The sequence below is a fragment of the Fringilla coelebs genome (genome assembly GCF_963513975.1).
Source record: "Fringilla coelebs genome assembly, chromosome: 33".
NCBI lineage: Eukaryota > Metazoa > Chordata > Aves > Passeriformes > Fringillidae > Fringilla > Fringilla coelebs.
This window is the reverse complement of record NC_140059.1, coordinates 1,274,111-1,288,265: the sequence shown is the minus strand read 5'-3', so window position 1 is coordinate 1,288,265 and position 14,155 is coordinate 1,274,111. Positions and strand designations below refer to the sequence as shown.

The 14,155-nt window shown below is 65.9% G+C and overlaps 1 protein-coding gene across 1 annotated transcript in view; it reads left to right on the top strand.

Moving 5' to 3' along the window:
* Positions 1-14,155, top strand: part of HCFC1 (host cell factor C1) — a 30,896-nt gene that overhangs the window by 9,949 nt on the left and 6,792 nt on the right. The window contains 16 exon segments of the mRNA XM_084224031.1: positions 1,071-1,414; positions 1,417-1,429; positions 2,169-2,329; positions 3,192-3,389; positions 4,407-4,637; positions 5,186-5,290; positions 5,777-5,999; positions 6,152-6,253; positions 6,317-6,411; positions 6,593-6,686; positions 7,475-7,617; positions 8,316-8,454; positions 9,266-9,471; positions 10,140-11,919; positions 12,016-12,194; positions 13,068-13,506. Of these exon segments, the coding sequence (XP_084080157.1) occupies positions 1,071-1,414; positions 1,417-1,429; positions 2,169-2,329; positions 3,192-3,389; positions 4,407-4,637; positions 5,186-5,290; positions 5,777-5,999; positions 6,152-6,253; positions 6,317-6,411; positions 6,593-6,686; positions 7,475-7,617; positions 8,316-8,454; positions 9,266-9,471; positions 10,140-11,919; positions 12,016-12,194; positions 13,068-13,506 (4,452 nt within the window).

The window sequence follows — 14,155 nt, the reverse complement described above, 5'->3', positions numbered from 1 at the left end:
GCCTGGAACAACCAGGTGTGCTGCAAGGACCTGTAGTACCTGGGGACAGGTGAGTCTGGGGGGGCTCAGGGGGGCTGCAAGGACCTGTGGTACCTGGAGACAGGTGAGTCTGGGGGGCTGCAAGGCCTGGAACAGCCAGGTGTGCTGCAAGGACCTGTGGTACCTGGAGACAGGTGAGTTGGGGGGGCTCGGGGGGGCTGCAAGGACCTGTGGTACCTGGAGACAGGTGAGTCTGGGGGGGCTCAGGGGGGCTGCAAGGACCTGTGGTACCTGGAGACAGGTGAGTAACCCAGGTGTGATAAAGGTGTATAACCCAGGTTTAGCTGAGGTGTGACACCAGGTGTAACTGAGGTGTTACCCAGGTGAGATATGCGCAGTACAGGTGTACCCAGGTGTACCCTAGGTGTACCCACCTGTACTTCAGGTGTAGCCAGGTGTATCCAGGCATACCTCATCTGTACCCAGGTGTACCCCAGGTGTAACCAGGTGAGATAGGAGTGGTATGGGTGTAACTCAGGTGTACCCCAGGTGTACCCACCTGTACTCCAGGTGTACCCAGGTGTGAAATGAGCAGTACAGGTGTATCTAGGCATATCCCACCTGTACCCAGGTGTACCCCAGGTGTAGCCAGGTGTGATATGAGTGGTACAGGCGTACCCAGGTGTATCCAAACATACCCCAGGTGTACCCAGGTGTACCCCAGGTGTACCCACCTGTACTCCAGGTGTACCCAGGTGTACCCAGGTGAGGTATGAGTGGTATGGGTGTAACTCAGGTGTACCCACTTGTACCCAGATGTACTCAGGTGTACCGACCTGTACCCAGGTGTGAAATGAGTGGTACAGGTGTACCCAGGTGTATCCAGGCATACCCCACCTGTACCCAGGTGTACCCACCTGTACCCAGGTGTACCCAGGCATACCCCACCTATACCGCAGGTGTAGCCAGGTGTGCCCAGGTGTACCCACCTGTACCCCAGGTGTAGCCAGGCATAACCCACCTGTACCCAGGTGTACCCAGGTGTACCCCAGGTGTAGCCAGGCGTACCCAGGTGTCCCCTCTCCCCGCAGAGCGCCCGCCCGCCCCGGGCCGCGTGCAGCTGGTGCGCGCCAACACCACGTCGCTGGAGGTGAGCTGGGGCGCGGTGCCCACGGCCGACTCGTACCTGCTGCAGCTGCAGAAGTACGAGCTGCCCGCCGCGCCCGCGCCGCCGCCCGTGCCCTCGGTGCCCGCCAACCCCCCCAAGAGCCCCGCGCCCGCCGCGCCCGCCCCGCCGCCCGCGCCCCCCGCCCTGCCCCAGCTGGGGGGCGTGGGGCTCACCCTGCTGCCCCCGCCCGCCGCGCCCCCCAACCCGCCCGGCGTCACCGCCGCCGCCGTGGGCGCCGCGGGGACGGCGGCGGGCGCGGCCGGAGGCGGCGCCGCCGGAGGGGTGGCGGCGGTGGCGGCGGCGGCGGCCGCCGGGGGGGCCGGGGGGACGGTGGCCGCGGCCCCCGGTGCCACCCTGCAGGTGCTGCCCGCGGCCGGGGGGGGCGACGGCGGCGGCGGCCAGCGGAGCGGCCACGGCGGGGAGGGCACCTGGTGAGTGACAAGGGGGTGTTGGGGACACTGGGGGGGGACATGGGGACGTTGCTGGGGTGGGGGGGGAGAGGTGGAGACATTGGGGACATTGTGGGGGACATTGGGTACATTGTGGAGGACATTGGGGACATTGTGGGAGGGATAATGGGGATAGTGGAGACGTGGCGGGGAGATGGGGACATTGGGGACATTGGTGGGGGACATTGGGGACATTGTGGAGGACATTGGGGACACTGTGGGAGACATTGGGGACATTGTGGGGGACATTGGGGACATTGTGGGAGGGAGAATGGGGATAGTGGAGACATGGTGGGGAGATGGGGACATCCGGGACATTGTTGGGGGTGGAAATGTGGACATTGGGGGGACATGGCGGGGAGATGGGGACATTGGGGGGAGAAATGGGGACATTGGGGACATTGGGAACATTTGGGGAGGACATGGTGGGGGTAGGGATGAGGACACAGGGGGGACATTAGGGGGGACATTGGGATGGGGGGGACACTGAGAGGGACACGGGAAGGTGCTGAGGGTGACAGGGGACACGGGGGGTGTCCCTGGGTGTCCCTGACGCCCCTGTCCCCTCCCAGGTGTGCCAGCAGTGCTGAAGGTGACGGGTCCCCCTGCGGCCACCGCGGGGCCACCGCTGGTGACCGTGCGCTCGGCCGGGCCCGGCAAGGCCCCGGTGACGGTGACATCGCTGCCCGCCGGCGTCAGGATGGTGGTGCCCACCCAGAGCCCCCAGGGCACGGTGAGAGCGGGGACACCTGGGGACACCTGGGGGGACACGGGGAGGGGACCTGGGCGTGGTTGGGGACAGAGGGAGAGAGCCCAGAGGGTCCTGGGGGGATATCTGGGGACACAGGTGGGACACAGGTGCACGCCAGGGGGTGTGTGGGTGGCACAGGTGGGACAGAGGTGGTACCTGGGTGTCACCTTGCTGTCCTAGGTGCCCTCAGGTGTACCCTCAGGTGTGATCAGGTGCCCTTAGCTGTCCCTAGGTGTGCCCAGGTGTGCTCCCAGCAGTCCCCAGGTGTGCTCAGGTGTCCCCCCAGCAGTCCCCAGGTGTGCTCAGGTGTCCCCCCAGCAGTCCCCAGGTGTACTCAGGTGTGCCCCCAGCTGTCCCCAGGTGTCCCCAGGTGTGCTCAGGTGTGTCCCCAGCAGTCCCCAGGTGTGCCCTCAGGTGTGTCCCCAGGTGTACTCAGGTGTGCCCCCAGCTGTCCCCCGGTGTGCTCAGGTGTGTCCCCAGCTGTCCCCAGGTGTGTTCAGATGTGCCCCCAGGTCTCCCCACGTGTGCTCAGGTGTCCCTAGGTGTCCTCACGTGTGCCCCCAGGTGTCCCTAGGTGCCCCCAGCTTTCCTAAGGTGTGCCCCCAGCTGTCCCCAGGTGTGCCCCCAGCTGTCCCCAGGTGTGCTCAGGTGTGTCCCCAGCTGTTCCCAGGTGTGCTCAGGTGTGCCCCCAGCTGTCCCCAGCTGTCCCCAGGTATGCTCAGGTGTGCCCCCAGCTGTCCCCAGCTGTCCCCAGGTGTGCTCAGGTGTGCCCCCAGCTGTCCCCAGGTGTGCCCCCAGCTGTCCCCAGCTGTCCCCAGGTGTGCTCAGGTGTGTCCCCTCGCAGGTGATCGGCAGCAGTCCCCAGATGAGCGGCATGGCCGCGCTGGCCGCAGCGGCCGCGGCCACCCAGAAGATCCCCCCGGCCTCGGCGCCCACCGTGCTCAGCGTCCCCGCGGGGGCCACCATCGTCAAGACAGTGGCTGTCACCCCCGGGGCCACCACCCTGCCCGCCACCGTCAAGGTGGCCTCGTCACCTGTCATGGTAGGGGACACTGCGGGGGCCTGGGTGGCACTGGGGAGTGTCGTTGTCACTGTGGTGTCACCAGGGCTTGGGTGGCACTGGGGGGTGTTGTTGTCACCGTGGTGTCACCAGGGCTGGAGTGACCTGGGGTGGCACTCGATGTGACCCCGTGGTATCAGTGGGGGGCTTGAGGGGGTCACGGGGGTGACACCGGGTGACTCAGGGTGACACTGTGGCATCACCAGCAGCCTTGTGGGTGTCCCCACGCTATCCCCACAACCTCCCCACCATGTCCCCTCAATGTCCCCACGCTGTCCCCTCAATCTCTTCTCAGTGACCCCACGCTGTCCCCTTAATGTCCCCACAATATCCCCACGCTGTCCCCACGCTGTCCCCACGCTGTCCCCACGCTGTCCCCTCAATGTCCCCACACTATCCCCTCAATGTCCCCACGCTGTCCCCTTAATGTCCTAATACTGTCCCCTCAATGTCCCCACGCTGTCCCCTCCATGTCCCCACGCTGTCCCCTCAATGTCCCCACACTGTGCCCACGATGTCCCCTCAATGTCCCAACACTGTCTCCACGATGTCCCCTCAATATTCCCATGCTGTTCCCTCAATGTCCCCTCAATCTTCCCTCAATGTCCCCACACTGTCCCTTTAATGTCCGCACGCTGTCCCCACGCTGTCCCCTCAATGTCCCCACGCTGTCCCCTCAATGTCCCCACGCTGTCCCCACAATATCCCCACGCTGTCCCCTCAATGTCCCCATGCTATCCCCACGCTGTCCCCTCAATGTCCCCACACTATCCCCACACTATCCCCTCAATGTCCCCTCAATGTCCCCACGCTGTCCCCACACTATCCCCTCAATATCCCCACGCTGTCCCCTCAATGTCCCCATGCTGTCCCCACACTGTCCCCTTAATGTCCCCTCAATGTCCCCACGCTGTCACCATGCTGTCCCCTCAATGTCCCAACACTGTCCCCTCAATGTCCCCACGCTGTCCCCTCAATGTCCCCTCAATGTCCCCCCAGGTGAGCAACCCTGCCACGCGCATGCTGAAGACGGCGGCGGCGCAGGTGGGCACGGCGGGGGCGTCCCCCGCGGCCACCAACGCGGCCACCAGGCCCATCATCACCGTGCACAAGTCGGGGACGGTGACAGTGGCCCAGCAGGCCCAGGTGGTCACCACGGTGGTCGGAGGGGTCACCAAGACCATCACGCTGGTCAAGAGCCCCATCTCGGTGCCGGGGGGCAGCGCCCTGGTGAGGGGACAGAGGGGACATTGAGGGGGTGGGGACGGGGTTTGGGGACGGGGGGGACATGGGTTTGGGGACAGGGGGGACATTGAGGGGTTGGGGACACGGGTTTGGGGACAGAGGGGGACACGGGTTTGGACAGGGGGGACATTGAGGGGGTGGGGACAGGGGTTTGGGGACAGGGGTTTGGGGACAGAGGTGACATTGAGGGGGTGGGGACAGGGGTGTGGGGACACAGGTTTGGGGACAGAGGGGACATTGAGGGGCTGGGGATGGGGGGGACACAGGTTTGGGGACAGAGGGGATATTGAGGGGGTGGGGGCGGGGGGGACATTGAGGGGGTGGGGATGGGGTTTGGGGACAGAGGGGACATTGAGGGGGTGGGGACAGGGGTTTGGGGACATTGGGGGGTAGGGACATGGGTTTGGGGACATTGGGGAGTGGAGACACAGATTTGGGGGGTTCTTGGGGAGGGGAGACACAGATTTGGGGGTTCTTGGGGAGGGGGACACACAGATTTGGGGGGTCTCTGACCCCCCCCGGGCCCCCCCCAGATCTCCAACCTGGGCAAGGTGATGTCGGTGGTGCAGACGAAACCTGTGCAGAGCTCGGCTGTCACCGGGCAGGCCTCGAGTGGCCCTGTCACCCAGATCATCCAGGTGACACCCCAAAATCCCCCAGAGTCACCCCAAAACTGCCCCCAAATCATCCCCAAATCACTGAGACCCCCCAAGTTACAGAGACCCCCCTGCCCAAACCACCCCTGGGCTGTCACCAGGCAGGCCTGGAGTGGCCCTGTCACCCAGATCATCCAGGTGACACCCCAAAATCCCTCAAAATACCCCAAAATCTCTCAGAATCACCCCAAAATCACCCCAAAAATCCCCCAAATCACTGGGACCTCTCAAGCCCCTGAATCTCTGACCAAAATTCACTGACCACTGGTCCCCTGAGTGACCACTCCTAAGTGACCACTCTCTCCTGCATGGCCACTCTCTCCTGAGTGACCACTCCCCTGAGTGACCCCCCCCAAGTGACCACCCCCCTGAATGACCCCTCCTCTCGCTGACCCCCCATGAGTGACCACTCCCCGAATGACCACTCTGGTGAGTGACCACGCCCCTGAGTGACCCCTCCCCCCACAGACCAAGGGTCCCCTGCCCGCGGGGACCATCCTGAAGCTGGTGACGTCGGGGGAGGGGAAGCCCACCACCATCCTGACCAGCACGCAGGCGGGGGCGGGGGCGGCCAAGCCCCCCACCATCCTGGGCATCAGCAGCGTGTCCCCCAGCACCACCAAGCCCGGGACCACCACCATCATCAAAACCATCCCCATGTCGGCCATCATCACCCAGTCGGGGGCTACCGGTGAGTGAGACCCCTCCCCAAATTACCCTGAGACCCCCAGACCAGCCCTGACCTCCCTGAGACCCCCAAACCATCCCTGACCCTGCCCTGAGACCCCCAAACCATCCCTGACCTCCCTGAGACCCCCAAACCATCCCTGACCCTGCCCTGAGACCCTCTAACTATCCCTGACCTCCCTGAGACCCCCAAACCCCCTGAGACCCCCACCAAAACCATCCCCATGTCGGCCATCATCACCCAGTCAGGGGCTACCGGTGAGTGAGACCCCTCCCCAAATTACCCTGAGACCCCCAGACCAGCCCTGACCCTGCCTTGAGACCCCCAGACCATCCCTGATCTTCCTGAGACCCCCAAACTATCCCTGACCCCCACCAAAACCATCCCCATGTCGGCCATCATCACCCAGTCAGGGGTACTGGTCAGTGAGACCCCTCCCCAAATTACCCTGAGACCCCCAAACCATCCCTGACCCTGCCCTGAGACCCCCAAACCCCCTGAGACCCCCACCAAAACCATCCCCATGTCGGCCATCATCACCCAGTCGGGGGCCACCGGTGAGTGAGACCCCTCCCCAAATTACCCTGAGACCCCAGACCAGCCCTGATCTTCCTGAGACCCCCAAACCCCCTGAGACCCCCACCAAAACCATCCCCATGTCGGCCATCATCACCCAGTCGGGGGCTACCGGTGAGTGAGACCCCTCCCCAAATTACCCTGAGACCCCCACCAAACCATCCCCATGTCGGCCATCATCACCCAGTCAGGGGTACCAGTGAATGAGACCCCTCCCCAAATTAAATGAACCCATCTTGAGACCCCCAAACTATCCCTGACCCTGCCCTGAGACCCCCAAACGTCCCCCCTGACCCCACCAAAATCATCCCCATGTCTGCCATCATCACCCAGTCAGTGAGACCCCTCCCCAAATTACCCTGAGACCCCCAAACCATCCCTGTGACCCCCAAACTCCCCCATCCCCCCAATCCTCCATCACCTCCCAGTTAGGGGCCACCAGTGATTGACAGGGCGGTGACCCCCGTGTCCCCCTGACCCATGTCCCCCTGTGACCCCCCCCATGTCCCTGTCCCTGTGTGTCCATGACCCCCCATGTCCCTCCCGTGTCCCTGTCACCCTGCTGACCCCCTTGTGACCCCCCCATGTCCCTGTCCCCTCCATGTCCCTGTCACCCTGCTGACCCCCCCGTGTCCCCCAGTGTCCCTGTCCCCCCCATGTCCCCCCCATGTCCCTGTCCCCCCATGTCCCTGTGCCCCCTGTGTCCCTGTCACCCTGCTGACCCCCTTGTGACCCCCCCCCTTATCCATGTCCCCCTGTGACCCCCCATGTTCCCCAGTGTCCCTGTCACCCTGCTGACCCCCTTGTGACCCCCCCCCTTATCCATGTCCCCCTGTGACCCCCCATGACCCCCCGTGTCCCTGTCACCCTGCTGACCCCCCCGTGACCCCCGGTGTCCCCAGGTGTCACCAGCAGCCCTGGGATCAAGTCCCCCATCACCATCATCACCACCAAGGTGATGACCTCGGGCACCGGGACCCCCGCCAAGATCATCACAGCTGTCCCCAAGCTGGGTGGGGGGCACGGCCAGCAGGGCGTGACACAGGTGAGGGCACACCTGGGGACACCTGAACCCTCCCCTGGGGACACCTGAACCACCCTGGGGACACCTGAACCACCCCGGGGGCACCTGGGGACGCCTGAAAGCCACCCTGGGGACACCTGAAAGCCACCCTGGGGACACCTGGGGACACCTGAAACCCACCCTGGGGACACTTGAACCACCCCGGGAGCACATGGGGACCCCTGAAACCCACCCTGGAGACACCTGAAACCCACCCTGGGGACACTTGAGCCACCCCGGGGGCACATGGGGACATCTGGGGACACCTGAACCCCCCCCGGGGACACCTGAGATTGGGGAATTTCAAGGTCAATGAAGGGGACAGGGGTGGGGTCACATGGGGAGGGGTTGGGGACACCGGGGTGGGGTCAGACAAGGGTTTGGTGACACTGGGGACACCGGGGTGGGGTCAAATGAGGGGTTGGGGACATTGGTGACAGTGGCAAGGGGGGTTTGGTGACACTGGGGACACCGGGGTGGGGTCAGCTGAGGGGTTGGGGACATTGATGACAGTGGCAAGGGGGGTTTGGTGACACTGGGGACACCGGGGTGGGGTCAAATGAGGGGTTGGGGACGTTGATGACAGTGGCAAGGGGGGTTTGGGGACGCTGGCGGGGTGTCCCCAAGGGGTGCCAGCCCCGAGGGTGCCCAGGTGACAGCGGTGTCCCCGTGTCCCCCAGGTGGTGCTGAAGGGAGCCCCGGGACAGCCAGGGACAATCCTGAGGACGGTGCCCATGGGGGGGGTCCGGCTGGTCACCCCCGTCACCGTCTCGGCCGTCAAGCCCACGGTGACCACCCTGGTGGTCAAGGGCACCACCGGTGAGTGAGGTCACTCTGGGGTCACTGGGTCACCTTTGGGTCACTGGGGTGGTGACAGCAGAAGGTCACTTGTGGTCAGGGGTCGTCTCTGAGTCACTGCAGTGGTGACAAGGGAAGGTCACTTGTGGTCAAGGGTCATCTCTGGGTCATTGGGGTGGCCACCCTGGTGGTCAAGGGTCATCTCTGGTGAGTTGGGGTCACTCTGGGGGTCATTGGGTCACCTTTGGGTCACCTCTGAGTCATTGGAGTGGTGACAGCAGAAGGTCTCTTGTGGTTAAGGGTCATGTCTGGGTCATTGGGGTGGCCACCCTGGTGGTCAAGGACACCTCTGGTGAGTTGGGGTCACTCTGGGTCACCTTTGGGTCACCTCTGAGTCACTGGAGTGGTGACAGCAGAAGGTCACTTGTAGTCAAGGGTCATCTCTGGGTCACTGGGGTGGCCACCCTGGTGGTCAAGGACACCTCTGGTCACTGGAGGGGTCATTGGGCCATCCAAGGGTCACTTGGGTCAAGGTGGGGGTGGGGAGTTACCAGGGGGTCATTGGTCACTGAGAGGTCACTGGAGGGGTCATTGGGGTCACCATGGGGACACTGAGGTGACCACCCTTGTGGTCAAGGGTACCACTGGGTGAGTGGGGGGGGGTCATGGGGGCAGTAGGGGGACAGCAGGAGGTCACTTGGGGGGGTGACTGTCCCCACATCACGGGGGGGGGGGGTTACCACGGGGTCACTGTGGGGTCACTGTGGCACCACGGGGTCACTTTATGGTCACTTTCCTGAACGGTCACTCACTGCCCTCGTGTTCCTGGCAGGTGTGACCACTCTGGGGACGGTGACAGGGACAGTGTCCACCAGCCTGGCCGGGGGAGCAGGTGGCCACAGTGCCACAGCCTCGCTGGCCACCCCCATCACCACGCTGGGGACAATTGCCACCCTGTCCAGCCAGGTCCTGAACCCCGCGGCCATCACGGCCACCGCGGCCGGGGGTGGCCTGGGGACACCGACCATCACCATGCAGGTGAGGGGACACTGGGGACAGGGGGGACACTGGACACAGGGGGGACACTGGGGACACTGACCATCACCATGTAGGTGAGGGGACCCTGGGGACAGGGGGGACACTGGGGACACCGACCATCATCATGCAGGTGAGGGGACACTGGGGACAGGGGGGACACTGGGGACATTGACCATCACCGTGCAGGTGAGGGGACAGGGGGGACACTGGGGACACCGACCATCATCATGCAGGTGAGGGGACAGGGGGGACACTGGGGATACTGAGCATCACCATGCAGGTTAGGGGACACTGGGGACAGGGGGGCTGGGGACACTGACCATCACCATGTGGATGAGGGGCACTGGGGACACTGGGGACATTTAGGACACTGGGGACACTGACCAGTACCATGTGGATGAGGGGACACTGGGGACAGGGGCACTGGGGACATTTAGGACATTGGGGACACTGACCAGTACCATGCAGCTGAGGGGACATGGGGGACACAGGGGACCTCTGGGATGTCCCCAAATGCAGCTCAGCCCCGGCCGTGCTGCTGACAGGAGTGGGGAGGGGACACACAGGGATTTGGGGGTGACACAAAGGGGGGGGGGTCACAGAGATTTGAGGCTGGGGGCGCTGTCTGTGGTCAGTGCCACCTCCCCTGACCCCCTGTGGGGACACAGCCGGTGTCCCAGCCCACGCAGGTGACGCTGATCACCACGCCCAGCGGCGTGGAGGCCCAGCCCGTCCACGACCTCCCCGTGTCCATCCTGGCGTCCCCCACGGCCGAAGGTCCCCCCGCGGCCACCTCGGGGGGTGGCAGCCTGGCCGAGCCCCCCCCCGCCGAGGCCACCCCGGGCACCGTCACCCTGGTGTGCTCCAACCCCCCCTGCGAGACCCACGAGACCGGCACCACCAACACGGCCACCACCAGCCTGGTGGCCAACGTGGGGACAGGGGGGGGACAGCTGCAGCTGCTCTGCGAGGACACGGGCGGGGGGACGGCGGTGGCGGCGCCACCCCGGGCCTGCTCCAACCCCCCCTGCGAGACCCACGAGACGGGGACCACCAACACCCCCACGGCGGCGGGGACGGTGGGGACAGCGCGCTTGGGGACACCCGGGGGACCGCCCTGCCCCACGCAGCAGACGGCGGCCACGGGGACAACGATGACGGCGCGGTTGTGTCCCCCCGAAGGTGGCGGCGGTGTCACCTCGTGCCAAACGCAGGAGGCAGCCCCGTGCCAAACGCCCTGGGGACAGCCTGAGGTGGGGACGGCCACCGGGGCGGTCACTGCGGCCACCTCCGCCAGCTGTGAGACCCCCGCGGGGACACGGCTGTGTGCCAACCCCCCCTGCGAGACCCACGAGACGGGGACAACCAACACGGTGACAGTGACAGCACCGAGGCCACCCTGCTCCAACCCTCCCTGTGAGACCCACGAGACGGGGACAACCAACACGGTGACGGTGACAGGGTCACAGTTCTGCTCCAACCCCCCATGTGAGACTCACGAGACGGGGACAACCAACACGGTGACAGTGACAGCACCGAGGCCACCCTGCTCTAATCCTCCCTGTGAGACCCACGAGACAGGGACAACCAACACGGTGACAGTGACAGGGTCACAGTTCTGCTCCAACCCTCCTTGTGAGACCCACGAGACGGGGACAACCAACACGGTGACAACCACGGGGACACGGCTCTGCTCCAACCCCCCCTGTGAGACCCATGAGACGGGGACAACCAACACGGTGACAGTGACAGGGTCACAGTTCTGCTCCAACCCGCCCTGTGAGACCCACGAGACAGGGACAACCAACACGGTGACAACCACGGGGACACGGCTCTGCTCCAACCCTCCTTGTGAGACCCACGAGACGGGGACAACCAGCACGGCCACCACCACCACGGCCACCTCGCGCCCCCCGCCCGAGTCGGGGACAGCGGTGCCACCACCTCGAGGTGTCCCCCCCTGCTCCAACCCCCCCTGCGAGACCCACGAGACGGGGACGACCAACACGGTGACAATGACATCGTCACAGCTCTGCTCCAACCCCCCCTGCGAGACCCACGAGACCGGGACCACCAACACGGCCACCACGGCCACCGCGGGCTCCCGGCCGGGTGACACCACCACGGCCACCAGCGCTGCCACCACCGCCGCCACCACCGCCACCACCTCCAGCACTGGGGGGTCCCCGCCTTGTGCCAACCCCCGCTGCGAGACCCCCGAGAGCGGGACCACCAGCACGGCCACCAGAGCGGGGTCCTCGCCCTGCCAGAGCCACCAGAGCGGGGCCACCAGCACGGCCACCACCGAGGGGGTGACACCGCCCCCGCCCTGTGCCACCACCGCCACCAGCCCCCCTCGCGCCTGCTCCAACCCCCCCTGCGAGACCCACGAGACGGGGACAACGGCCACGGCCACCACGGTCACCGCCAGCATGGGCGCCAGCCAAGGTGACCTCGCGTTGTCCCCAGATTGTCCCCAAATCGTCCCCTCCACCCTTACTTTGGGGTGGGCGCCTCGCTGACCCCTCCCCGTTGTCCCCGCAGAGCCCCCCCCACCGGCTGCCAACGGGCAGGGGGAGGGGGAGACCCCCCCCAGCGAGGGCGGGGGTCCCCCCGTGCCCCCCGGGACCCCCAGCCCCGGCCCCAGCGGCAGCGGGACCCCCCAGCCCCGGGCGGTCACTACGGTCACTCAGTCCACGCCAGCGCCAGGGCCGGCCGTGCCGGTGAGCAGCCTTGGGGACACCGGGAGGGGGTTGGGGACACTGGAAGGGGGGTTGGGGACACCGGGGAGGGGGTTTGGGGACAGCGGGAGGGGGGTTGGGGACACCGGGGAGGGGGTTTGGGGACAGCGGGAGGGGGGTTGGGGACACTGGGATGGGCTGTTGGGGCATTGGAAAGGGGGTTGGAGACAGCGGGAGGGGGGTTGGGGACACTGGGAGGGGGTGTTGGGGCATTGGAAAAGGGGTTGGGGACATTAAAAGGGGGTTTGGGGATAGTGAGGGGAGGGTTGGGGACACTGGGAGGGGGTTGGGGACAGCGGGAGGGGGTTGGGGACAGCGGGAGGGGGTTGGGGACAGTGAGGGGAGGGTTGGGGACACTGGGAGGGGGGTTGGGGACAGCGGGAAGGGGTTTGGGGACAGCGGGAGGGGGTTTGGGGACACCAGGAGGGGGTTTGGGGACACTGGGAGGGTGTGTTGGGGCATTGGAAAGGGGGTTGGGGACATTAAAAGGGGGTTTGGGGATAGTGAGGGGAGGGTTGGGGACACTGGGAGGGGGTTTGGGGACACTGGGAGGGGGTTTGGGGACACTGGGATGGGCTGTTGGAGCATTGGAAAAGGGGTTAGGGACATTAAAAGGGGGTTTGGGGGCGCTGGGAGGGGGTTTGAGGACATTAAACTGGGGGTTTGGGGACATTGTGTGGGGTTAGGGACACTGGCAGTGGGTTTGGTGACACTGGGGGGTGCCCTCAGTCCCGTGGCAGTGCCACCAGGGACCTGCTGGTGCCTCTGGAGGCCACCAGGGCCCCATTTTGGGGTGGGGGTCTCTTCATCACTTCCTCCCCCTCTCAACCCCCTTTCCTCTCCCCTCCCCCCCAGACCATCTCGTCGCTGACAGAATCCCCCCCAGCACCCCCCGAGACCCCTCCAGCCACCACCACCACCACCACACCCACCCCTCCTGGAGACCCCCACCCAGCCCAGGACCCCTCCTCGGCCACGTCCCCGTCCCCCCCCGGGCCCGAGGCCGCCCCCTCCCACACCGGGGCCGAGCCCGGGGGCTCCCCGGAGCCGCTGGCCGTGGTGGTGCTGCCGCCGGCCGCGGCCGAGGGGGGCCCGGCCGAGGGGCTGGCGCTGCCCCCCGAGCTGCTGGCCGAGGCGGGGGGCGCGGGGGGCCCCCCCGGGCTGACCCCCGAGGAGCTGGCGGTCACCGCGGCGGCCGAGGCGGCGGCGGCGGCGGCTGCGGCCAGCGAGGAGGCGCAGGCCCAGGCTCTGGCCATCCAGGCCGTGCTGCAGGCCGCCCAGCAGGCTGTCATGGGTCAGTTTGGGGGGTCCTGGGGGGGTCTTGGGGGGTTTGGGGGGTCCTGTGGGGGTTTGGGGGTGCTCACTGGGGTCTTGGTCCTATGGTGGTGACCCCAAGCCCAGGCTCTGGCCATCCAGGCCGTGCTGCAGGCCGCCCAGCAGGCTGTCATGGGTCAGTTTGGGGGGTCTTGGGGGGGTTTGGGGGGGTTTGGGGGTGGTCACTGGGGTCTTGGTCCCATGGTGGTGACCCCACACCCAGGCTCTGGCTATCCAGGCTGCCCAGCAAGCTGTCATGGGTCAGTTTGGGGGGTCTTGGGGGGGTTTGGGGGTGCTCACTGGTGTCTTGGTCCCATGGTGGTGACCCCAGCCCCAGGCTCTGGCCATCCATGCCATGCTGCAGGGGGTCATGGGGCAGTTTGGGAGGAATCTGGGGGGTCCTGGGGGGGGTTTTGGGGTGGTCACTGGGGTCTTGGTCCCATGGTGGTGACCCCAGGCCCAGGCTCTGGCCATCCAGGGTCTGTCATGGATTAGTTTTGGGGGGTCCTGGGGGGATTTGGGGGGTCTTGGGGCGGTTTGGTGGTGGTCACTGGTGTCTTGGTCCCATGGTGGTGACCCCAGCCCCAGGCTCTGGCCATCCATGCCATGCTGCAGGGGGTCATGGGGCA